This window comes from Pelmatolapia mariae, linkage group LG1, assembly GCF_036321145.2.
Source record: "Pelmatolapia mariae isolate MD_Pm_ZW linkage group LG1, Pm_UMD_F_2, whole genome shotgun sequence".
Lineage (NCBI taxonomy): Eukaryota > Metazoa > Chordata > Actinopteri > Cichliformes > Cichlidae > Pelmatolapia > Pelmatolapia mariae.
The window spans coordinates 26,514,676-26,540,912 of NC_086227.1; the positions used below are offsets into that span (position 1 = coordinate 26,514,676).

General features: G+C 40.1%; 1 protein-coding gene across 2 annotated transcripts in view; it reads left to right on the forward strand.

Moving 5' to 3' along the window:
- The window catches only part of galnt2 (UDP-N-acetyl-alpha-D-galactosamine:polypeptide N-acetylgalactosaminyltransferase 2), a 70,336-nt gene extending 47,015 nt beyond the window's left edge, over positions 1–23,321 (forward strand). For both annotated transcript variants that reach the window (XM_063477379.1, XM_063477380.1), the window contains 13 exons: positions 2,941–3,039; positions 3,128–3,195; positions 3,291–3,356; positions 3,501–3,622; positions 6,602–6,689; positions 7,803–7,890; positions 8,027–8,130; positions 9,934–10,060; positions 14,043–14,135; positions 14,922–15,005; positions 16,062–16,188; positions 18,158–18,277; positions 18,375–23,321. In XM_063477379.1, coding sequence (XP_063333449.1) covers positions 2,941–3,039; positions 3,128–3,195; positions 3,291–3,356; positions 3,501–3,622; positions 6,602–6,689; positions 7,803–7,890; positions 8,027–8,130; positions 9,934–10,060; positions 14,043–14,135; positions 14,922–15,005; positions 16,062–16,188; positions 18,158–18,277; positions 18,375–18,530 — 1,342 coding nt within the window. In that variant the 3' untranslated portion in view covers positions 18,531–23,321. The remainder of the gene's footprint in view (positions 1–2,940; positions 3,040–3,127; positions 3,196–3,290; positions 3,357–3,500; positions 3,623–6,601; positions 6,690–7,802; positions 7,891–8,026; positions 8,131–9,933; positions 10,061–14,042; positions 14,136–14,921; positions 15,006–16,061; positions 16,189–18,157; positions 18,278–18,374) is intronic.
- The last annotated feature ends 2,916 nt before the right edge of the window (positions 23,322–26,237 follow it).

Consider the following 26,237-nt stretch of genomic DNA (forward strand, 5'->3'; position numbering starts at 1 on the left):
CACATGGACTAAGCAGTACTAACAAATAACTTCTTAAGAAGCAAGCATAAAAAAACCGTCATGGTGAAAGTTTAAGTCCTCTATATTTGGTATGATATAGGGTTTAAATGATTAATACAAACATTCCATATCACGTGTTTAAACTAAGATATTTATTAATGTATATTCTCATTCAATTTGATCCCTTTAAACACATTTCAGTGAAGTTGTGACAGGGTGCAGTGTCATCTTGTCTTTAAAAACCACTGTAAGCATGTAAGAACTGAGGAACAAAATTAAATATATTCCCAGCTTTTTTTGGTTTCTTATGGTTTTTAAATTTCATGATGCACCAAATGCTTTGAGCGAGTGAAAAACCGAGACTACGGGCTTTATCACGTGAACACTTACAGTGGAGCTGTGCCGCTGCAGTACGCGCAGGTTGTGGTTTACCATGGTCTTGCTGAAACGAGCAAGTCAGCCCAGAAAATTATTTAATCTCCATGACCACAGACGTTGCTCCAAAACAAGTCCTTTTTTCCATATCCTACAGAAAATAGCCTCCAGTTTTCCTCTCCGCCTCAGTTGCTCCTAAAAGAACTCCGATCGCTGTTTTATTTCTTTGCAAAGCGAGAGTTTAAAGTTGTTTTTATTAATGCAGAGAGAAACTGCATTCAGTGATGCTGATTCTTGCTCGAGTCCCCGAGGCCATGCAGATATTTCCACTACAGAATTGCTTGTTTTCATCCAGTGCTCCCTGAAGCCATGAAGGTCATAGGCATGACAAGTACCAAGCTTTTATTTTGCTCCATAGATAATTGCAATCTACCGTGGATAAGTTCTTCAAATTCTCTGTGGTTTTATTTTTCATAATCTTATAGAATTCTAAACACCCCTCCATACTTTGCTTGTGAAATACCTTGAAATATGTTGATATTATACTTTTTTGATGTTATTTATATAAAAAGAAGAGGATTCCAAACATGTTACTGACCTACTCCATAATAGTCTAAATCATTAGTCCAGCGGCTGTAGTTAAAGTAGTCACCTGGCCTTACTTATATATTAGTCAAAAGTAGACAGTTGGAGCCATTAGCCTACTAAAAAGAGCAAGGATGTGTCTCCTATTGATCTGGTATCGATGTCTTTGTAATTTGTGAGCGTGCTGCAGCAATCATTGTGAAACATTTCCAGGAGGAAAAAAAAGCCCAGTTGTTTTTGTTTCAGCCCAAGCACCTAGTTGTTTTCAACGCAGGATCAAAATGACTTGAATCTCTGATGCTTTTTTTCCCCAGTAGAAATGAACAGGAATACAGCAACTATGCAAGTGTGACAGCCAATACTAATGGCACACCTTCACATGTGATCTTGTAAAACGTATCTGTTCTGGGTTTTTACCTCGAGGTTTGACAGAGTGGCTGTAGTTAAGTGACAGATGGAATAGAAAGTTTTCTCCATGCTTCTTCATGCCCTTATCGGCTCCCTCCTCCTCCTCCTCCTTCTCCTCTCTGTCTTGTCACTCTCCTCTCATGTAGTGCCCTATCACTCATGTTCCTTACTTTAAATTCGGTGCAGGATTTGTCTTTTTGGGCATGCTTGCACACACACATACACGCATACACAGGCACACCCGTCATCTCGTGGGATTTTTGCCTCATGGTCTGATAAACCCAGTGTCAATCCCAGCCGCAGCAGAGCATTACTCCATGAGAGTGTGTGTCATTGCATCCTCTGTGTGTGTGTATGTGTGTGTGTGTCAGTGTCACTATGTGCGCCATCGTATTTATTGTGTTCAAAATCGGTTTACTGACCAGTTCCAGCTCACAGCTTGGCTCACACATTCGGTGACGTGATTGTTTGTGTGTGTGGGCGTGTAGTGTTGGGGAGTAACGGAATACATGTACCGCCGTTACGTATTTAAAATACAAAATATGAGTAACTGTATTCCGTTACAGTTACCGTTTAAAAAGGTGGTATTTAGAATACAGTTACTTTGTTGAAATAAATGGATTACACGGAGGTACTTTCCTGTTTCATGTTGTGGCGGGTCAGGACTGTTTGGGTTTTGTTTCACAGCTATGTTCTGTTGTTCCAGGCGGCAGCGTTACGGTTGCCATGGTTACAGGGCGACGCTCTCTCTCTCTCTCTGCGACTGTGTGTTTCCCGGGTGAGAGAGCGCCTTTTTGTTGTTGTTGTTGTGCTAAGCTAATAGGCAGAATGCTACAGGCATAGCCCTAAAGAATGTTGCCTCATGGGCAGTGTAGTCCGTGCTGCAGGGAGAATGGACTGCCATACCCGTTATGTGTCTGTGAGCGCGAGGAGGGAGAACAAAGGACAGTGGAAAAGTACGAGTTAACATCGAGCAGAAACGGGAGCTGGAAGCATGTAAATATAATAATAACCACTGCAGCCAAGAAGAGTGCCTGACGAGCCCAGTTGTAAGTAAGCTATTAAGACTCGACTGTACACTGTGTTCGTGTTTTCCTCTGAAACAATAAGTTCCGTTGGAGCAGCCTTTCAACGCCTCTCTCTGTCTCTCGCTAGCAAAGTTGACCCAGACAACAAAGTAAAGCTAGTTTTCCGCTACGAGCCCGACACGAACCCGACGTATTAGTCAGAGGTCCCTTTACTACGGTTCGGAGCCGCGGACCTTCAGTAATAGTAATAAATCACACAGCAATAGTACATTCACGTAGTTGTAAAAAGCATGATAATATACTAAGTAATCCAAAGTATTCAGAATACGTTACTCTCATTGAGTACCGTAACGGAATACGTTACAGAATACATTTTGGGGCATGTATTCTGTAATCTGTAATGGAATACATTTTAAAAGTAACCTTCCCAACACTGTGGGCGTGTTTGTCTACACATTTAAGCATTCATACTTTAACCATTTTTTTTTCTCTTTTTTCCCCTAATTTTTATGTCTTTGGGGGGTTTTGTCTTGTTTTTGTGCAGTTGCAGACATAAGCAGTGGAAGTCAGACCTGCCGGCCTCGAGTGTTGTCATCACCTTCCACAATGAGGCTCGCTCTGCTCTGCTGCGGACTGTGGTCAGGTAGGCGTGTATACTGAGCTTTGTGTACTTTTCTTTTCAATTTCTGAGGTAGATGTGCTGTATTTTTATATGATCTCACTCTGTTTAGTGTCCTGAAGAAAAGTCCACCTCACTTGGTCAAAGAGATCATTCTGGTTGATGACTACAGTGATAATCGTGAGTTGTGTGAACACACGCAAACAAAGCTAGCATCATCAGTGTGAAAATACAAATAACCATCACTGCTCTGTGTGTGTCTGTGTGTGTTCCAGCTGAGGATGGAGCGCTGCTGGGGAAGATTGAGAAAGTACGCGTGTTGAGAAATGACCGCAGAGAAGGTACTTTAGAAGAAAAAGGTTTTATCATAACTTTTATGCCCAAAAGAAATCTCAGTGCTGCTGCACACCATGTGGGATGAAAGTGTTCAGTCTGGCAGCAGGACTGTTGTTTTTAATCACACTTCTTTTCATAACTTCCCTCAGGCTTGATGCGATCAAGAGTTCGTGGTGCAGATGCTGCCACAGCACCAGTCCTCACCTTCCTGGACTCCCACTGTGAATGTAATGACCACTGGCTAGAGCCGCTGCTTGAAAGAGTGGCTGAGGTATGCGCACACACAGCGTACAACTTCGTATCTTAATATCATTATAATACATTTGAGCACATATCCCAGTGAACAAACAAGTGAAAAACAATAGTTAAGATACAAATTAGATGGGTTTTTTTCCTCTTAAAGACTGGCATTGAATTTTCGGTTTTATCAGTCAGGGCACACTCTGAAGAAGATCTCGCCAGACAGTGAAATTGTTGCACTTTGGCCATCTTCCTTCTAATACGACAGCTTGAAAGGAAAAGTGCCCTTTTAACTGAGTTATGTTTGCATATAGCCTTGTTTTTTGATTCTAATTGGTTTAAAATCTAAAGCAAAATAATAAAAAAAGAAGCTACTTTCAACTCCTCCCTTATTCTAAAGGGGTCACCATGGTGTGTTGCTCTACAAGTTTGTACGCCTTGCCGACACAACCCAAAAGGGACTTGTTTCTCCTCCCGGGAAAGATACAAACTTTTTATCTTTTGCTTGTTGGGAGAATGTGTAAGCCACTACACTGTGGAGCCATTCCAAAGCAAAGTGTGATATAAACAACTCATTCATAGTGAAAATGCCCAGAAAACCTGTTGAAATTTTAATTGGTTTCAGAGGGACAGAGTAAACCATTTAATAGACCAATAGAAGGAAACAAAGGCAGTCAGTTATGTCACTGTGCATTGATTGACACATGTAAACACTACACTGGATTCAGCCCAATTTCTTGTGCACTGACCTGTTATCTTTAGTCAGAGTGGGAAAAAATGTCTGCATCGTAGATATGTAGTGGTTTGATTCTTGGCTGCTCCAGTCTGCATGCCAAAGTATCACCGTGTAATTGTTAGAAACTATTTAGTGTAGATAAAAGTCCTTGTATGAATGTGTGTGAAAGGAGCATGTTGTTTAAAGTGCTTTGAGTGCTCAAATACAATCTATAATAATCAGTCCATTTACCGCTGATAAGTGAAAAACAGTTCACATGTTGTGATTGTGCTCATAAATGGTTTAAATGATGATACCATAGTTTGATCTAAAAAGAAAACGGCCAACAAACTACAAAATACTCATTTAAAAACCACAAAAATGCTGGAAACAACCTGCTAACTTTCAACACTGAATGTAGCGTGGTAGTTGATGCCAAGGGGAGTGGCCTAAGTATCTCATAAACTACTAATCTACTGGGATTTAACAACAGAGCCATCTCTGGGGTTTATAGGGAATGGCCCAAAAATACACTAACTCAAATAACCACTTGTAACAACCAAGATATGCAAAAAAACATCTCTGAACACACAACACATTTGCCTTGAAGCAGATGGACTACACCAAGCAAAAGACCGCACCAGGTGCCACTCCTGTCAGCTGAGAACAGGAAACTGAGGCTACAGTTCAGACGGGCTCACTAAAATTCGAAAATAGAAGATTGGAAAAATGTTGCAACATTCAGATGTTGGAGTCAAAATCTGGTCAAAGCATGGATCCATTCTGCCTTGTATCAACAGTTTAGGCTGGTGGTAGTGTAATGGCAGAGTTTTGGACCCTTTACTCCCAACTGAGCATTGTTTGGACACCATGGCTTGTCTAAGTATTGGTGCTGACCCCTTACGACCACAGTTCACAAGTACTCAGAGGGCCTCAAAAATTATCAGATTTTTATTCCAATAAAGCAACTTTAGGATATAATGTGGAGATTCCCATCATGGAAATGCAGTTGAAAACTTTGCAACAACTCTGTGATGCTGTCATGTCAGTATGCAATAAAATCTTTGAGCAATGTCCAGCACCCTGTTGAATCTGTGCCACGAGAAATTAAAGCAGCTCTGGAGACAAAAGTGGATCCATTCCCAAACTAGCAAGGTTGACCTGATAAAGTACCTGACCAGTGTATCCCAGTAAAATACGCATAAAATTGATCCAATTCATTTTTTTCCATCTAATCCTTTACACAGAGGGTGGGGTTGGCTACAAAGCAGCACCGCTGAGCTTATAATCAGTCAGTGTCTTGTTAACGTTCATGTGAGAAACAAGGAGCGCATGACTACATTTCATTCACACAGGAATGTTGGGACTGTTTTCATTATAAAAGCCCATTATCACAGCTAAACCTGACAGTGTGAGACATGCAGATCTTGATGGGTGACAAGATTTTTTTATCTTTTGGGGCTGGCAATTTGATTTTTATTTCCATTAAAGGAAAAACTTTATAAACCCAAACCGAGCTCTCTTACAGATACACAGTCTGGTGATATTTAGAGCGAAGCCTTTTTTTTTTTTTTTTAAATAAAGACTTCAAAAAGGAGCTTCATGATTGACTGTTATCTTAATCTGAAATGGGACACTGTGTATAAAATTGAGGTTGTTCTTTAAAAATGTATCTGATTTGACTTAAAATAGTCTGATTCTGCATTTGATCCTCCCGAATGTGCTGTTTTGTTGTTCCCTCGTTAATAAATGCCTGGAGCCAAGTCTGAAACGCTGCGCTGTCAGAGTAATTGACTTTGTTTTTCTTTTGCTTTAGCTGCTTCTCTAAATAATGAATCCCACCATACACTGTGAAACCTTGTCTTATAAAAATGTCGCAGGCTAAAACAAATGAACTCCCCAATATCTGCAAGCTGTTTCTGTTTTCGTCATTCAGGCCGCTTGAGTAATCCTTTCTTCGAACTGCCGGGTGATGTGGCTCTGTGATTTTAAAGCTTGGGTTTGTTTTGGTGTTGGTAGGAAATGGCTGATTTACGTTCAGTTTTACGTCATAAACGTGGCAGTAAACTAAATATAGAACATAAAATAAGCTTAGGAGTCATTCGTGCAGATGGGAATATTTACTTATGCTCTAAAATTTCGCAAACACAGTTAAGTGCTCTGAGTCCTTTGTAGTTCTGCATAATTTAGTCCTTTTTAATTAACTTGTAGTAAATATTTATTGATGATATTCCAAACCTGCATCCATCCTTGAAGTGGCTTTGTTTAATTACTGTCTCCGTGTTTCCTTCTCAGGATAAGACACGAGTAGTTTCTCCCATCATTGATGTCATCAACATGGACAACTTTCAATATGTCGGTGCCTCTGCCGATCTGAAAGGAGGTAAAGTACACAAAAGACACACTCGACTCCTGTGTAGTCTAGTCAGTCGAGCTTGACAGCGAGGCTTTGCATTTATTACGGTTTTAGAGGATTTGCTTTTTAATGCTTTTCATTTACAATGAATTGATGTTGTTATCTCACAGCCGCATTAAGACCAGGTGTTTTGGCATCCAGTGCTGTAGCTTATAAACTGTTCTCTCCAGGTATTTCTCATACTTAAGGCAAGGCCTCCTGAGGAACATGGTATATTTCAAACTGTTTCTCAGCAGGAAATGTTCACTGAGCAGTGCCTCCTCTTCAAAGTATTGCATATATTATCTTATTATCTCAGGAGGCAGCACACATGATCCCCACTTATTCATCGTGAATCTCTTAGACAGTTACTTCTTTTATTCTGACATAGGCTGAATGGAACATCACGCCTACTTCGTACTGGAGAGCTGGTGGGTTAAAGACAGTTTAATGTCCAATCCAACTGATTTGGGCATGTGCCTTCTTGAGTATAACTCCACTAGATGATAACCAGAAAGGACATTAATGAATTCAAGTTAATTAAATAATTGGTGACATATATGTGATTTTACGCATTAAATATCCTTTTTTGTCCATTGTGATGCTGATGGATATAGCTTATATATGGTGCAATGCACACTGGAAATGGAAGAACTACTCATAGCTTAAAAAAACCCCACTCTTTTATATTAATAATTAATTAACGACTTCACATAATAAAAAATTTAATGTTCTGAATGTGAAACTGCCGTGCAGTCGCATTCTTAATTTGGCTGGATTAGCAAGTGTTGGCACTTGTCTTGCAACATTTCTCTTTTTTGTGTGGGTCTGTGAGGTATATTAATGTAAAAGCCAAAGTGGTGTACTGGCTGTGCTGATTGCAGTGTATTATAGAACAGATACATGCCAGTTACACTAGTTTAACTCTCTCTGCTAACACTTAAACAGTTACAGCAGTTGCCTGTGAAATCAGGCAACTGCTGATTTACCCAGTCATCTAATATGAACCTGCCAAATCCAATTATACAACCAGACTGCTACTTAATCCCAGCTAATGGTCGTAATTGTGCTGTTTTTTTGTCTGTGTGTTTATGTTGGCAGGCTTTGACTGGAATTTGGTGTTTAAATGGGACTACATGACTCTGGAGCAGAGACGAGCCAGACAAGGCAACCCGATCGCTCCTATAAAGTAAGGCAAACACACTTTCAAAAGTTACAGGTTGTATCATATGCAACTAACAGGGTATTAATCTACTCAATTTTTACGCATGCCTTCTCAATTTTCTTGTTTCTTGTTTTTTTTTGTTTTTTTTCTGCCCCTCCAGGACACCAATGATAGCAGGTGGCCTGTTTGTCATGGATAAAGAGTACTTTGAGCAGCTCGGAAAGTATGACATGATGATGGATGTATGGGGAGGGGAAAATCTCGGTGAGTGCTGCAATTTAGAAGCTCACGGTAGACTGAAGAAAGTGTCTAATGGATGTTGCAAGAATAGAAAGTCTTGATCAGTGAAAGAATCAAAAATTGCATAAAACACAGTTATTAAAAGTGGAAAGTCAAGTGAAGTCGCAGGCATGTCCTGCGTTTCCCGTTTTGTCTCCAGGCTTTTAAGGTTTTAATGGGTGTTTTGGAAAATTCACTCATTCGCTTTCTTGGTGCAAGTTTAATAGCACAGTCCTATATGTCCATTGAGTATAATGATGTTATATCATTATGAAATGATAAATGTATAAAATGTTATGAACTTTTAATACAGAGACCAGAGCAGTCTGTTTGCATTAAAGGGCATGTGCTGCATTGGTTTGAATCATATCAAACCAAATTTATGCATTTAAATGTTTTTGCCTTCTTTACACATTAAAGTTAGCCACGGTGTTCCACAGGGTTCCGTGTTGGGGCCGATCCTTTTTACCATATACATGCTTTCCTTAGGTAATATTATTAGAACTGCACTCCATACACTTTCATTTCTATGCAGATGACACCCAGCTATATTTCTCAATGAAACTCAGTGATGACACAAATCAATTGAAGTCCCTTTTTTTTCCCTTTTCTTTTAAAGCTCAAGCCGAGCGTTTTGCTGCTGTCATCTGATCATTCAGTAGCGACTTTCAATAACGAGATAACCTTGCACTAAAACATAGCCTGATTTATTAACTTTTTTGTTTTTGTAATTTTATGTTTAAAAAGACTTGAAATTAGTAATTGAAGCCATAAACACATCAAGAACGGGTTTACTGAGTCTGCTGATTCTATGCATCCAACAGGCAGTCCAATTTTCTTTTTCCAGTTTTGTTGACGTTATGTTTGCACATCCTTATATGCTGGACAGTGATTTGGCTAAACAAACAACGGAGGATTTTGTGAGCTTTGGATAGAGCTGGGTTTGCTGTTTCCTGTTGTTTGTACTCTCAATGATAAGCTACGTGATTACTGGCTGCATTGTTATACTTGACATGTAACTGTGATAATTGTATCAAACCTCTGATCTCATTCTCTGCAGAAAACCAAATACATGTCTCTCCAAAATTTTGAACTATATCTTTAAGACTTAAATGAGCTTGCAACTGTAATCTCTTTCCCTCATAAATGCTGCACTTTTGGCTCAGAAAACCACAAATTCCTGCCCAGTTATAAAATCTCCACTCCCCTGTGAGATCTGGTACTAAAGCAGCAACGTGGATTTGCCTCACACTGTGATCAACTCATGAGATCATCTGGGTGCCCATGCCAACAACGAGATAATAGAAAATCCTTCAGTAATTTGGTTGTCATATCTAGGTAAAAGATGTCTTCCTTAGTACAGTTGATCTTAGGAAATTACAGTGGCAGTGTAATAATGTTTAGAGTCAGCGCAGAGTGTGCACAATAGAGCTCATTTGCAAACAGTACAATGATATAATAGCAGCTGTGTCTCCCTTTTGCTTTTGTCTGAATGCACTTGGGAAATCGGTAAGAATAAACAGCTGACGGAGTGATTCAGGCTCCTCTCGAGGCGGTCCAATGAATCAGAACTGGATTGACAGTTCAGACATTGCTGTGCTCATTTAAAGAACGCTCATTCAAATGCTGACAATGCTGGAGAGCAAATCTAACAATGTCAACACACTCCAAACATTCATGATATGCAGATGTGGATTAACTTAACTACTTTTTCTTGGCTTGTAGTAATTAGCTTACCTGTTTTTATTCATTTTTTCCGCCTGCGTGTATGTCTGTGTGTCTTTTTAGAGATCTCATTTCGTGTGTGGCAGTGTGGCGGCAGTCTGGAGATCATCCCCTGCAGCAGAGTTGGCCACGTCTTCAGAAAGCAGCATCCTTATACCTTCCCGGGTGGCAGTGGCACTGTGTTCGCAAGGTGACACACATGCAGACACACACATAGAAGAGGGCTGAACACTCATTAACCAGTCAGGTTACACGCATCATATAGTTCATCAAAATTCCCCATGTTGCAGCCTGTGCATCTCCATAATGACACTACAGTTAATGCATTTGGGTTTATTTGGTGACTTTAGCTCAGAAGGTGAAGCCACACAGTTCTCTATTTGTCATATCCAAAAAAACACCAAAGCCCCAATGCATTCTGAGGTTTGGCCCAGCCTTCCATATCATCAGTATGTGAATGGGTAATCAAATGCAAAGAGCTTTGGATAATAGCAGTACTTGAATTCATTCTATTTATTTATTATTATTGCTGCTGAGCATATATAAAAAAAACCTGTTTTCTCCTTACATAAAATATGGGAGGGAAAATCTCTATTTAAATAGTTTCACTGTAAATCACAAGAAATGTGGAGGCTATTTCTGATGGACAGAGATGCAGTCGAAATGGACTGTCCTTTATATGTAATGCTTTTCTAGTCTTAATGACCACTCAAAGCACTTTTACAGTACAAGCCACATTGCTTTTATTGATCACGCACATGCATAGGGAGCAATTATGTTTACAGAATCTTGCCCAAGGGCACTTAAAACATGCAGACCGGAGAAGACGATGATTGAACCCCTGACCTTTCTGTCAAATGGTGACCTGCTCTAACACAACCCACTCTTCATTTCTAAGAGTCAGTTAAAGTAAGGAGACAGTTTGACTCAACTGTAGTGACATTTCAAGACCAAATACTGAGGATGTTTATCCTGAGGTTCAAATTTCACTCACTAAATTTAATGTGGAAACAGCCTTTGAGAAAACATTCCCACCACAAGGTTCATTTACTGGATCCTCTGGGGCCTTTTTGTCTTGTCACATGATTTTCATCAGCAGATGAGTTTGCTGTTTATCTTGAAACTGAAAATGTTTTGATTTACACTTTTCTGTGCAGCAGAACAACCGCACAGAAAAGGACTAGCTGAGCGTGTTCCAACTTTATCAGGGTTAGGAAGTCTTTTTTGTTTGTTTGTTTGTTTGTTTTAAATCTGCAGTTCACTGACAGCTAATACAGTCAATCAGCTGGTGTTTAAGTGACCTAGCAGTCTCAGAAAAACCTTGACATTTTATAATACTTTTTACCATAGATGCAGTTTAAGCTCTTCCTTTCCATTTTGATGATGGTTTTTCAATATTTATACTGGATTTTCTTTTTAAAGCACTTCTAATTTCAGTAATGTACTTATTTGCTTAAAAGCAATATACTACTATATATTATAGCCTAATATACAGTTATAATGTTAGATCCTCATATTTATAAGGTCAGGGTACCGTCAAATAGTCTCTGCAAGCCAAAGCTCAGATGTCCGTTTGCTCTCATCTCTGCCTTTTCAGACAGTGTTTTTCTAATTTTGGCTCTCTGTGATAACAAAGACAGGGCATATCAGTGCTATGCTCATCTCTGCCTGTGAGCACAACAGCTCCACCCACCTGCTGCTTAGGCCCTTAAATGAGGAGGAATAGAGGTAAAAAGGCTTAATTCAGACAGCAGGTGACCTGAGGGGCTGCACCAAGACCTAGTGTGTAGGATAAAAGAGACTTGTCTTTGTGAGTTGTGTGAATTACTCCCCTGAGTCCTGGAGTAAAACTATGGAGCTGGAAATGAGCACAGATCATGTGTGGTATGAGTATAGTAGTCTCTTTTGGTTAATTATTTTCTGTGGCTGCGGTTTGTAAATTACCAAACAAGTTATTGAGTTTTACTAACGCTCTGAGAATTAAATCAGCGTTGCGTAATTAAAACAAAATGCCATCAATTAAACAAGTTCAGGAATATTTCCTTCAAAAATAAAAAAAAATAAAAACTGTGAAGAAAAGTGAAGAAAATCTGTTTTTCCATGTGCTGCCCTTTAGAGCTGTGATATATGTGGCACCATAAACATTGAACACGAGTAGTGGAGAATGTGATACATGGGCAGATATGGATCTGTCTCTTGAAACCATGAGTAACCACCCTTGGTAATGAGCCCAACAAACCTTCAGTGTCCTGATTGGTAAACATGTGGGAGGATAAACAAACAGATAACAAGGAGCTTGAAATGACTGTGGTTACTCTGGTACTGGCTATGATGAATAATTTTAAAGGGGAGCAAGAAATAAAGAGCATGTCAGGGTGACATGTGGTGCCTATTCTGCAGTAGCTCCTATTTTTGAGTCGGGGGTATTTGTTGACTTCAGCCCCTCATTTCTTATCACTTAGTTACATACAAATACCTGAAGAGATTTGATTCATAGCTCGGTAGAACCCTTAGAGGGGAAAAAACTGGATGTGGATGAAATTCAACATTAAACCAACATTTAGTCAAACAGTGTCAAAGATTAGACACCACCTGTGGACTGCTAATGTTTTCATCAGTTTCATAACACTGAACACAGTCTCATATTAGTTGCACAACCCTTCCTAACAATCGAAGACATCACTTATTAATCAGTGGGTGCAGCGGAGTTCTCTATTACAGAGCAGAGCAGCTTCATCTGTGCTCTGAGGCAGCGCCTTGCCCTTCAGCCTGAATAAAGTCCCAGACAGCATCCCTGTGGCTGCTGCAGTGACTCTGGGGACCTCGGAGACGGCACCTGTTTTGTCTGCCTGGATGACATTGTAATTGTTCTTCAGGGAGCAGCATTTCACGGCAGAGTTATAATAGGCGTGTTGTGGCAGCAGCAGCTTGCTATGTGACAAAAAGCCCCTGTGGACCCAAATAAAGTTTGCAGTGTGTGGCGTGTGTATTTTTGGGATGCAGGTGCATGAGAGTAAAAAAAAATTCTGCAAGACAAAGAGACTGCGCATCAAAATAAACCCTTAAAATACCGTAATAATGATAGGGCATCTAGTGTCACCACGGTCGCTGGTAACCTTCAGATGTTAGAAGAGCTGTTTTCTTGAAGCTTCTCTTCCAGTAAGTGGATGCCGAGTTTGGAAATGTCTAGAAATATGTGAGCCTCACTAAGACAAAACCACTGCTCGCTATTTAAAACTGCGCAACTCGTGGGTTATAGAGAATTTCTGTAGAATATGAAAGGCTTCCGGCAAGCGTGTCATAACTTTTGCTTTTGACATCACATAAAGAGGCACTTAGTTTCCCTATAATTTGGTCAAAGCATTTAGACTTTAGGGATTCACAGGTAAACATAATGAGCCTGATTGTACTGCAGTTATGGCTATAATTAACCCTGCTAACAGTTTTAACCCTATTTTTAAGTCTGAACTGCGAAATAATTGCCTGAAAATTCACAAAAATAGTAATTGGAGTGCTTGTTTAACTTTCTGACTATGTTATCCTACTTTATGAGACACTGCATGAACCTGAGGAGCATATCTCAACCTAAGAAACAGTGAGGTCGATATAAACTGGTTCCAGTACTGAGGTTTTCAAACTGGGAGAGCCAGAGAAGCTACTAAGGTCTCACTGTTAACCCCCGTTGCTATAATCATCATTGCACTCTTTCTCTTGTCTTGATTCGGTCTAAGGAAAGACTGTTAGTGTCATACTTTGAGGTGCTCTGGACTGCAAAGATTAAGTTGTATTTTATTGACTCCAGCCGACACATAGTCTGACAGAAGTCCGTTACATCACTCGAAAAATAAAAATCTGACAAATTGTCAAATGTCACACGTCAACACTTTGTTTGGCAGCATGCACACGCTGTTGACCAACGGCTGCAATAACAGGGAAAATAAACACACATTCACATTTGTACAGCCAGGATAACTGTGCCCTCTGATGGCTGTCGGGGGTGTATGAGCAGGCAGTGAGTGTGTCACAACCACCAAACAGACACGTCCATTCAGGACAGTGTGCCACATACCTTTCTGTCTTTCTTTTTTTTAATCCTCACCGAATCTTGGTCTTATCCTCACCCATTGTCTCCCTCACCTTTGTTCATTTTCTTCTTCTCACCCATCCATCAGGAACACAAGGAGAGCAGCAGAGGTGTGGATGGACGAGTATAAAAACTTCTACTATGCCGCTGTCCCCTCAGCAAGAAATGTCCCCTATGGGAAGTAAGTACTATGAAGTATTAGCCCCGTGGGAGTTGAACATAATAATGTAGCTGGATCATAAAATTACAAAGGCAGCCACTTGAATGGACATAATAATTATAATTGTACTGCCAATTAGCAGAATGTAAGCCATAAAAGGTGTAATTTTCCCTTTATACTTAAGTGAGGATGTTAATGTAGCTCAGAAGAGGGGAAAAAAAGTCAGTGGCTGATTTACAATACTGGAAACGCTGCTGTTATTTATGCCCTAAAGGGATGGCAACGTTCCTTAAAAAGGTTGGCGCAGGATTGTTTCAAGCATAGTGACAGCGTCAGTCATCCGCCATTAAAAAAAAATACCTACAGCTGCTGAATGGATTGACATTCATGTTCTCTAGGGGGTGACACCTGCTGACTTTGTGATCCTCTTAGTTTTATGCCACCAGCAGGACAAAGTAAGTACTGTAAATGTGTTAAGGAATGCTTTTCACCCTTATACTAGTTTCCTTCTGCTTTATGCCACACATCCAGAAGTCTACACAGCAATAAGCACTTTCGCATTCAACCAGAGTAGCTAGACAGCACTATATATGCTTATTATGTGACCTTGTGGGAACAGACTTGGCATCTCCCCTCTAGTGTCAGTCCAAACAGTTATATTTTCCCCAAAGGATCTAGACTCAGACATGCCCCGAGCCTCCACTCTCTGCCCTTACAAAGCGACTGACGAGGCGTATAATTTAAACATGAAACCACAGCTGATTCAACCCTTTAATTCTCTTCCTCCATCTCCTTCCTCTCCCTCAGTATCCAGAGTCGTTTGGAGATGAAGAAGAGATTAAGCTGTAAGCCATTCAAATGGTACCTGGAGAATGTCTACCCTGAGCTGAGGTAAGAAAATGAGGGCAGTCTGTGCAATATGATGGAGCCAGTGTTACACTGCATGACATGTAATGTTGTATAATCAAAACTAAATTACATTTACCAAATTGTTAGGAGACCACTCCTCAGCCAGAAGTTTGAAGTATGACTTTGTGCTAATGTGTGGCGGGATGTTTTATACACAAATGAGACTGCAGTGACACTAATGCCCAACCAGGAGTTATGATTCAAGGTCATTATTACATTTTCACAAGGTTCTCAGGTTCGCAATTAGTGGCTGATGTGAATGAGCCACTAAGTTCAGCAGAAAGCACCTCTGATTTAAATCTGACTGCTAGATTGCACCACTCCCAGCGTTTTTGCTACATTTTGCCTGAAGGTCAAGTTATGACCGCTGTTACAGACTCTGGTACTCCTCCAGGTTGTCAGATAGGCAAACCTTGAGCTTGAATGTAGTTTTAAGTAAGTACAAAGTTGCTTACATCTAAATCTGTTGAGCAGCGTTGTTGAGAAACAAAGATTTTTTGAGGATTGCCAAAAAAAAACCTTATTTTTAACACACCAGAAGCACCATCGCACACTGGCACAGTTCAGGTTGTTTGAACCAAATCTTCTCCATCAGTTGTCTCAGGATAATAAAGTAGAACTACTGCTGATAGGTTCATGGGCTTTCTGCATATCTGTGAAATGCACATGTGCAACTGGTCAGAGTGGGACTTTCAGAGAGCGTATTCAAATTTAGCATGAGCCTGGGGCATGGTGTATCACTGCACAGTGAAACAATCTTTAAAAGCATAAAAACCACATTAAATCTCAGGCATACCTTTTTCTTTTATGTTTTCACAGAGGGAAGAACATTAAAATTGCACCTTTTTAATGCTTCTAATTTGAATAATTTAACTTTTACAGACATATTAAAACCCCATTGTCCTGTTTTGTCAGAAGAAAATTGACTATTTTCCTCTTTTGCTGTATCTCGGCCTGTACGCTTTCTTTGTTTGGCTTTTTAACAGCTTGAAAAGCTGAATACACGCTTCACTAACACTATTTCATGTGTGTGTTCAGGGTCCCAGATCACCAGGACATTGCTTTCGGAGCCCTGCAGCAGGGAGGAAACTGTCTGGACACCCTGGGTCACTTTGCTGATGGTGTGGTCGGCGTCTATGAATGTCACAATGCAGGGGGAAACCAGGTAGCGTTACGGCGAGGGGACACCCAGGTCAGCTTGTAAAATCCTAACCTTAGAGACTCGTGGGTGGCAAGTGGTGTACATATGGTGAAAGCACAGGGGGTATGATAAAGGATTTACGTATTTAAGGTCACGGTGCCATACTTAAAGTAAATGTATTGTAATCAAAAGGACAAAGATGTTTAAACACAGAGGTTATTAAGACTAGAGTAGAGCAGATCTATTGAAACTTTAACTTAAATATAGAGTAGTGCATAACAGCATTTTAACATTGTTCTTAGAGGAAATTTACAGCTCTTGGAGCACCTTGAGGAGGATACACACTATGTCTGTGTGTGTAAGTTTGTGGGGAGTGTTTCTGTCAGCAGTTTCTCAAATAGTTGAAATCCTGAAATAGAATGACAGGTGTAGAGAAGAAAACTGCTGTCGCTTCGAGTCAGCGATCGCTGGCTTTTTTTGGCTTTACGTGTCTTGTTTTACCCTCGTGGATTTGCAGGTCTTTACTGTTTCCAGTGTTGCTTCATAAATACAGTAAATACAGCTAAGAAACATATCTGGACAGCATTGACAACATGTTTTGAGGGGAAACATTTGGGTGGACACCAACAAGTCAGGAGTCTTTGAGGGGCATTATCACTCTCTCTCACAGTCATTGTAGTCTTTCAGTTCTAAGGTTTGCATATCAGCACTTAATACAAATTATTTGCTGTTAGCGGGTCTTAAAATGGGATAAATACTCACGTGATTACCTGATCATCAGTAAGTGTAACCATCTCTATAGAAGCTGTAGTTTGAGGTATCTGCTGGTCTGGAGCATTCATGCATGTGTGTGTTAGCACAGTGTCATGGAGGCCGGACATCACCAATGATCTTAGAGAAGCAGTTGTTGCTGCCCATCAACCTGGAAAGGCTTAGTCCATCGTTCTGCTCACAAGTGGAAAATGTTCAGGACATGTACCAGTATTCCCAAGGTCAAACCGTGCAATGTTCATGGTTGTGCAACATCCTTTAGAAGACGAGACAGAAGAGGAGATGCTTTGCTGTAATTCACAGGGCCACATTTGGCAAACAGCAGACATGGTGCTTTATTATCCCCTTGTATGAAAAACTTTAGAATTGGAAGAGGGTGTACTTTCTTTTTACTATTCATTTTTTAAAACACTTATGAATATTTTTTTTTTTATTATTTCTACCAGGGGGAAAAAACAAACAAAATTGTGACTGTAGTCAGTAACAGCTGCGGTGCTGGGAGGGCAAAATGAACAACCTTGGATTTTGGGGGGTATGAGACACTGGGGAGAATTTTAAAATGCAATTTTATCACCAAGCGGAAGTGGAAAACTGAAAAACTTGGTTATTGATTTTTAATCCCACATAATGAAAACTGCAAACAAGTCATTCGCCGTGATGTTATTCAGTCCATTCTAGCCATTCTCAAAGAGATTTGACACAACAGAAGTGAAGTACCACAAATAATGTCTCCATTTTATTCCCACTCATACCAGGCAGTCTCTTTACTGAACTAACGGCCAATTAGTGAGGATGGAAAAGGGTTGGAAAGGGTTACATTCTTTATTGTTATTATTATTGTTATTATTATGGGTTTGTATACTTTCTAAAATCTATTTAAAATATACAGAGATTTTCTCAGCCACCAAGCTTTACCTGCTGGGTTTATTTAATGGCCTTAATGTGGCTTTAACATGGGCACTGTGTTCTCAGAGCAATCAGAGTCCTGCTTGTGAGATTTCCACAGCGAGCTCCAGTTTCTCTATCAAAAACATGCTAGCCTGATGCTGCCCATGGTGCCCATTTTGCAAAATACATTTTCATTATTTTTCCTGTGTAAATAAGAGGAAAACATGATCATTACTTGATATAAAAGACATGTATTATTAGATAAAGCCTTGCTGAGAACATCCCAGTATGCTTTACGTGTACTAATATTTTACGTGTATCCATTTTTGTAAAGGAATGGGCCCTAACCAAGGACAAATCGGTAAAACATATGGACCTGTGTCTGACTGTGGTGGACAGAACAGCTGGTTCCCTCATCAAACTACAAGGCTGTAGAGAGAATGACAGCAGACAGGTAAACACACACTGAAATCGAAGGCCTTTATTGTTGTTTATACCCCAAAAAAGGTACAGTGTTTAATATTTGTGACATTGTGTTGTTTGTCGTCCAGAAATGGGAGCAGATCGAGTCCAACTCGAAACTTCGTCACGTGGGCAGTAACCTCTGCCTGGACAGCCGCAGCGCCAGGATGGGCGGACTCACTGTGGAGGTCTGCAGCCCGAGCCTCACCCAGCAGTGGAAGTTCACTCTCAATTTACAATCGTAGGGGGCGCTCCAGATCCCCGGAAGTCTTGGCATAGCGAAGAGAAACACCTACAGACTCCTGAGATGCGGCTAAAAAGATGAATAGACTCAAGAAGAAAGACAAACTCTTGCTCCTTCTCCTCCTTCCTCCTCCACAGAGGTACAGCCAGTCACGTGCGCACCCTTCTCTCACCCATCTCCCTAAACGATGAGCCACGCGTATTGAAGGGAGTGGCCGGGAGACTGAAATGGAGTTAACAGGAACCTGACTGCATGTGGTGGATGGATGGTGGCGATCACGAGGATAAAGGAGACGAAGAGGCTTTTGTTTCAAAAATACATACCTCAGTGTTTTCTCATTGATGGTTCCAGCTGCAAACGGCGAAATTGTTCTTCTCCTTTCTTTAATGCTGGTGGAAAGAGAACTTTTTGGTGTACTTATTTTATTTTCTTATTCATATTTTTTATTTCTTGCTGTTAACTGTCCACAGAGACTTGCTTTTTTTTCCCTTCTTCTTCTTCTTGGAAGCATCCTGTAATGGCAGATGGAGGCTTCAGGTTGTGGTTTCGGGCAGGTGTGGTTTGTTGAGTGATGTGAAGGGAGGAAATGGACTCGAGACCTTGAGCTTTTCCTCTCGTTTATTCTCACTGGTTTACAGAGTCAACCGAGAGAAAAGAGGCAAAGAATGCAGTTTTTCTACAGACTCTTTCTTGGTGGAGGTGAAGACAATCTGGGAGGGTTTTCACTGCTTTGCATGGGGTTTTTTCCCCCCTCAGAAGTGTTGTGAATGCCTCCCTGAAGATTTTACTGTCTTTGGGCTGTAGTACTGGCTGCTGCAGCATCCAATACTTCCACAGAGAAAATACCCAGAGAATAAGTCATCAGTCTCTCTTTTTTTTCCTTTTTTCTTTTATTTTGGTTTACTTTCTAATCAAAAAATGGAACCAACTTTTAAAAGGATGTTTTGAGTTTCAGAAAGACCAGTGAAGTGATTAAAATGGTTTTCTTTACATACTCTTGCTGCTCTGTGCCTGCTCCCCGTGGAGGGGCTCAGTTTTAATCTTTTTTTTTTCTTTGTTTTTCCTGCACAGCTGCTTTCCTTTGCCTGTGTCTATATGTTGCCATTGTGGAACGTTTACTGTCTAACAATCACATCTAAACTGGATTCATGTTGCAGCTTGTTCTCCAGAGCCAACAGGTGTTGCCTGCTAATGTGGCATTTCTAATAACACCGTAATGAGATTACCAGTAATGTAGAGTTCGCATAGACGTGACTGAGATGATTGCTTCTCCTCTTCCAGCACTTTTACAAAGTTAAAGAAGAAAACTACACTTAGACCTTGTAGGAGGAACAATGCAACCCTGCAGCAAAGTAAAGTGGGGTTTGTTTGGGTTTTTTTTTAATTCATTGAGGTGTCAGACGTCCATCTCTCTATTGACAACGGCAAACTGTGCTTATTCCAGCCTGAGAGCAGATTTCATGCAAAAAGAAAAGTCTCGACAAGTAGTGAAGCAACTTCTGACTGCATGTATCGCCAACATGTTTCCAGCGTTGCACTGAGTCACAGTGATTTACATCAACATATTTTTTTTTCCTCTAACTTTCCTGTTAGATGAGCCATCTGTTCTGAAGTTTGGAATTGCAGTAAACAAGGTTTTACTGTTTGTCCTCACTCTGTTTCTGCAAGAGGAGAGCAGATTTTTCTGATTGCACAAGCAGGACTGCGCAGCTTTTGCTGATGCAAAGTAGAAATAAGAATACTCTTTCTTTCTTTTTTTTTCCTGCCACACTACTTTATGTAGATCAACAATATCTCGGTGTCATGAAACGGTGCAGTTTTTGTTACCAGGTGGTGTTACTGATACGATTTGCAGTACATTTATCTGTTTCCAAGTCCATTAACTCTTGCCTTTTAAATAGTTTGTTTGTTATGTTTTATTTTTTGTTTCTAATCTCCTTTAGGCTTTCACATCACTTCCTCATCTTCACTGCTATGATCTCCTGTGCTGTTAGTCACTGATGAGTAATGACAGTGGAGTTTGGGAAAATTGTGCTTGATTAAATTTAGTGTGACTCATCACTTGGCGACCTCAAGGCAACTACAGGAACACAAAATATTTCTGAACAGATGTACAGTTTGGGTACAGGAAAGCTGAAATCTCAAGTCATCTTTAAAGTCGTGCGCTCTCTGCTTTTCTCAGTCCTTCCCGCTCTCGTGCACTCTCGCATCCGAAACTCCTTTGGTTTTATTTTATTGAGCTGCCAACTGACAAAGACAGCTGGTCTCAGTTGCTTTGCTGTCTGATACTTTTTTTTCTGTCTACCTGTTTGCCTTGTCTTATATGTTCATTTATAGGTGGGGTGAGTGGAGCTGAGAAGGTCAGCTGAAGCTGCAGCTGGTTTAAAAAGCCTATCCTGTGACTTGATAGGTTGCTGCATTGTGCTGCAGGGCAGGGGACCCACAACATGGCAGGAGGCCAGAGAGAAACTCAGGCAAGGCCCTGCTTAGAAAAATTTGGTGTTGCCTTTGATGCTAAATCCAAAGGCCCAAATCTGATTTCATGATGATGTGTTACTTTAAACATGGAAAAGTCTGCCATTTGGTTTGGAAAATGCAAAACAAAATGAAACACTTTGTGTCTTAAGTAAGCATGGTTGCGATACAGGAGAAGCATTACGTGAAATTTAGGTTTGAACATCAGTTTTTCCACAGTTTTCCATTTCAGTGTGTGCTGTGAAATCAGAAGCTTCAGTGGAGATTTTAAAGGCAGGTTACAAGAGAAAAAATCTTATTAAAAGTAGAAAAATATAAAAATGTTTAATTTAGATGTATTCTTGAAAGGGCACCATTGAAGTTTTGTTGTTTTTTTGTTTTGTTTTGTTTTTTAGCTGATTCTCAAAGGGTGTAAATGGGAAGATCTGTCATAGGATACATGCAAAATCTGTCTTGGTTTAGATGTGTGCAAGTACACATTTTAGTAGTTAATTCATTTAGTTTTTCATCGCCTTACCGTCTAGATTATTGCATAAATTGTGCAGCCTCTTGAGTAGTGGTGATATCTCAGTCAGCATAGAATAAGTGAGGGTTTCCAACATGCTGAGGTTTTATTTAGTGGTTTTTAGCGCCCTCTATTGCCACACATGATCAGCTGCGAAACAAAAGGAAGAGGGACTTGAAGTAGTTTCTGTCTTTGCTTTATAAGATCTCCATGTGAGTTTGCTACTCCGCAGAAGCCGACTGTGCACACCTGAGTGTCATGTCAGTCCTGTCTGCAACAGTTCCCGTGTTGTCTGAAGCCTTTTCTCTTTAAAGCTGGTCTTATACTTGTCATAAGGTTTGCTATTTTATTTCTTAATCTTTTTATGTTACACACAGAAGAAATGACTGTAACACTTAAGTGCAGCGCCTCATTTCAAAAGGATGGCTAAATGTTTACATCTTTTGCACAACGTGCCAAATTTCCTTTTCCGAATTTTCTGTATGACGAAGAATAAGAAGGGGTGAAAGTCTTTGGAAAATAGAAATGAGTCTCGGAGGACTTGTTCCGTGACAGGTTGCTTGCAGTGTGATGAGTATCTTCCCTCCAGTCTCAACTTGTAGAAGCCACTGTGGGCAGGACTGCTGTTATCTGCTGGTCTTGTGTCAGTTTTATGATAGAGAGGGGATTAAAAATGGTCGTTTGCGTGTTTCCATGTTTTAAAAACTTTAAAATATTCTTTAAAATATCCGTTAGAGGAGTAACAACTCTGAAACATAGCTCAACGAAAGTCACACTCATCCCCAGTATCATATCATGGTTCCATCTTTTCGTAGCACGATTACTTGTTTGGAGCCATTTAATCAAAAGTTAAAGCATGCTAGGCTGCATCACAATAATGGAGAACATTTTGTTTTGGTTGTGATCCAATTATGACCAAGTGATCTTGTGCGTAGTAAAAAATAATTTTAGGTATGAGCCAAAATGATGACGCACAAACCAAAAAATACCTATTGCAATAAATTTACAAGGGAAAACATCGAGTAAGAAGAATATTACTGACAATCCTGCAGATGGTCATCTTCTTTATTAACATAAAAAGTGAGCATGAGTCAGTAAATAAGAGCATCCTACCCACTGAGCCACTAGACATTATTTATTTCGCTGTGGAGGGAAACAAGGGGTTATTTGCTAGAGTTAAACAAGAAAAGGAAGCTTGAAGCGAAATCTTTGTGTTTGTTCAGCTTTTCCTTTAAACAGAGAAAAGTTCAGTCACGACTTGTCAAAAACCTGGGACGTTTTCCCCCTATCGGCCCACCTCAAATCCCCTCATAGGATTAACAGAAGAAGGGCCCTCTCTCTAATAAGTGAAAAGCCCTGCTGAGACATCCAGCTCAGGACTGCTTAAGCTTCTCCGTCTTCTGCTACGAGCGGCTGTGCCAATGTAAATGAGTCAGGGCACAAGAGGGGCAGATCATGCACAGCAGACAATACACTGTAAAAGTCTCATCAACTGGTAATGACAGATAATAACAGTAATCAATATGGGTGGGATATGGGGTGGGGTGTGAGCTGGTGGGTTAATGTGTTTTCTGAGAGGCATGTGGCTCTGTTGAATGGCTGGTATTCACATTACGAGGTGGCTGATGCAACCCGAGGGTTCACACATGTAAAAGTGTATATTTTTGTATATACCTACATCAGTGTGTGTACAGTATGTACATATATACACAGTGTACTCAGCTGCAGTTCCTAGTTTTGTTGTCAGACTGTACAGCGCTTCTAACTGTTCCCTGTTTTATAGATAATGCAGAAATTCAACTTTGAATGAGGAGAAATGATTAACTTAAATAAATACATTTATATATATAAACAAAAGGGTGTGACGTGTTTTGCCTTTTTATTTTTGCTATTCAAGTTTTGACAGTCGACAACCCTAAACATGCACCATATGTACAGGGATAAAAAGGTTAAGTGTTGTTGAATCCATCTGTCAGCTGGAAGTAAAACCAGTTCTCTCAAGTTTTCCTTCATTGGTTGATCTTTTAGCGATTTGCAGTGTGGCAGCTGTGCATGAATTTTACATGTATTCTTAGGCTTTAATATTTAAAGAAGAAAAGTTTTCCATCCGTCAGTCAAGCATTGTAGTGCTCAGGCCGAGTGCATTAGTGTGAGTATTGTGCTACAAGGCAGCATATGAGTGTCAAAGCAAAATTAATGCAAGACTTTTTTAAATGAATGATTTGGCAGCACAATGTGACTGTAATAGATAATGACAGATAATCTACTCCCAGTCACTTTATTAGGTACACCTGTTCAACTGCTAGTTAATGCAAATATCTAATAAGCAAATCACATGACAGCGATTCAATGCATTTAGGGTGTATGGTCAAGATGATACATCCTACAACGATACAACTGAGCATCAGAGTGGGAAAGATGATGAACATAGCATGGTCTGGTCTTATGCAGAAAGGCATTTCTAAATGCACAACATGTTTACGCTTGAAGCAAATGGTCTACAGCAGCAGAAGACCACATCGGGTGCCACCTTTCTTGGCTAAGAACACGAAAATGAGGTCACAATTCACATGAGCTCACCAAAACTGGACAATAGAAAACTGGAAAAACATCGTCTGGTCTGATGTCTCTTGATTTCTACCGTGACACTTTGAGCCCCTTAGTATTAACTTTGACTATTGATTATGGGTCAAAGGATTTATTGACCACAATTTACCATCTTCTGATGCCTGCTGCCATCAGGATTGAGTACATCATGATTAGCAGCGTGGCCATGCAGCTGACAAATATAGAAACAGGTTTCTTCAAGATGACAATCCAATACAACTCAATCCAATAGAGCACCTTTCAGATGTGTTGGAATCATGTGTGTGTAGCCAACAAATCTGCAGTTACTGCGTGATGCTATTATGTCACTATGGACCAAAATCTCAGAGGAATATTTCCAGCACCTTGCTAAATGCAACCCGATACTAGCAAGACTGACAAAATAAAGTGTCTCGTGAGTGTATATTATGTACATTATAAAGCATCCCTTGAATTTTAACAAAATGCAGACTTATATTTCTTCCATTAGTCTGCCCCAATTCAGATGTACAGCCTAAAAATATGACTGTATATTACACTACTCAAAAAAATTAAGGGAACATTTTGAAAAGACATCAGATCTCAATGGGAAATAAGATGCAGGATACCTATACTGATATGGACTGAGTAATGTGTCAGGAATAAAGGAGTGCCACATTGTTTAATGGAAATGAAAATTATCAACTTACAAAGGACTGAATTCAAAGTCACCCCAAAAATCAAAGTGGAAAAAAATGTCCCAGAAGGTTAATACATTTTATTGCAGCAACTCAAAATAGTTCCCATTTGTTTGTATGGCCCCCATGTGCTTGTATGTATGCATGCTCTTAATGAGACGATAGATTGTCTGAAGGAAGGTCCAAGGATTTAGTCCTGATACCTAATCGCAGTCCCCTGACTGTTGCCAGACCTGTCGAGGCCTGTGCGTCGCTCCATGGATGTGCTTCCCCAGACCAACGCTGACCCACCACCACTGATGATTAAAGATATTACAGGCAGCAACATTCCCCACAGCTTTTCCATGCGCTTTCACGTCTCTCAAATGTGCTCAGAGTGAACCTGCTCTCATCTGTGAAAAGCACAGGGTGCCAATAGTGGACCTGCCAATTATGGTATTCTATGGTAAATGCCAGTCTGGCTCCATGATGTCAGGCAGGTCCCACTAGAGGATGCTGGGACTTCAGACCACCCTCATGAAGTCTGTTTCTGATTGTTTGGTCAGAGACATTCACACCAGTGGTCTGTTGGAGGTCATTTTGTAGCTCTGACAGTACTCATCTTTAACTCTAGCAGATACCCATCCTTCTTATGGGTTGAGGACCACCTTTGGCCCTGTCCAGCTCTCCTGGAATCTTCTCCATACTTCTGACAGTGCTGGGAGACACAGCAAACCTTCTGGCCATGGCACGTATTAATAAGATAAGATAAGATAAGATAACCTTTATTAGTCCCACACGTGGGAAATTTGTTTTGTCACAGCAGGAAGTGGACAGTGCAAAAGTTATGAAGCAAAAATTAGAATAAAATAAGAATAAATACAGTATACAACTGTACAGAATAGAATAAAATAAAATACTATATACAGTAGAATAAAATAGAATAAAATATGCAATAAGATAAAAATAGAATACAAGTGCTATATACAACTCAGTAAAAATACAACGATGCTAGAAAAGATTATTGCACATTAGTGTTATTGTACATGTGTGGATGTGTGTGTTGATCATTTGGAGTCTTTGTTGTGCAGTCTGACAGCAGTGGGGAGGAAAGACCTATTTATTAATTAATAATTTATAATTAATTAATGTGCCATCCTGGAGGAGTTGGACTATCTTTGCAACCTCTGTAGGGTCCAGGTATCGCCTCATGCTACCAAAAGTGACACTGAACCTAGCTAAATCCAAAACTAGTAGGGGAAAAAAAGTCAAAAGATGAGGATGAAAAAAAATGTCAGTGATTTTGCCTGTAAAATCAGCATGTTTCTTTTTGTCTCATTGTTGCCCCTCAAAGTGCACCTGTTGTTAATTTCATTAGCACTAAAGCAGCTGAAACTAATTAACAACCCCCTCTGCTACTTAACTGACCAGATAAATATCCCAGAAGATGTTATACTCTGATTAAAAAGTGTTTCTTTAATTATTT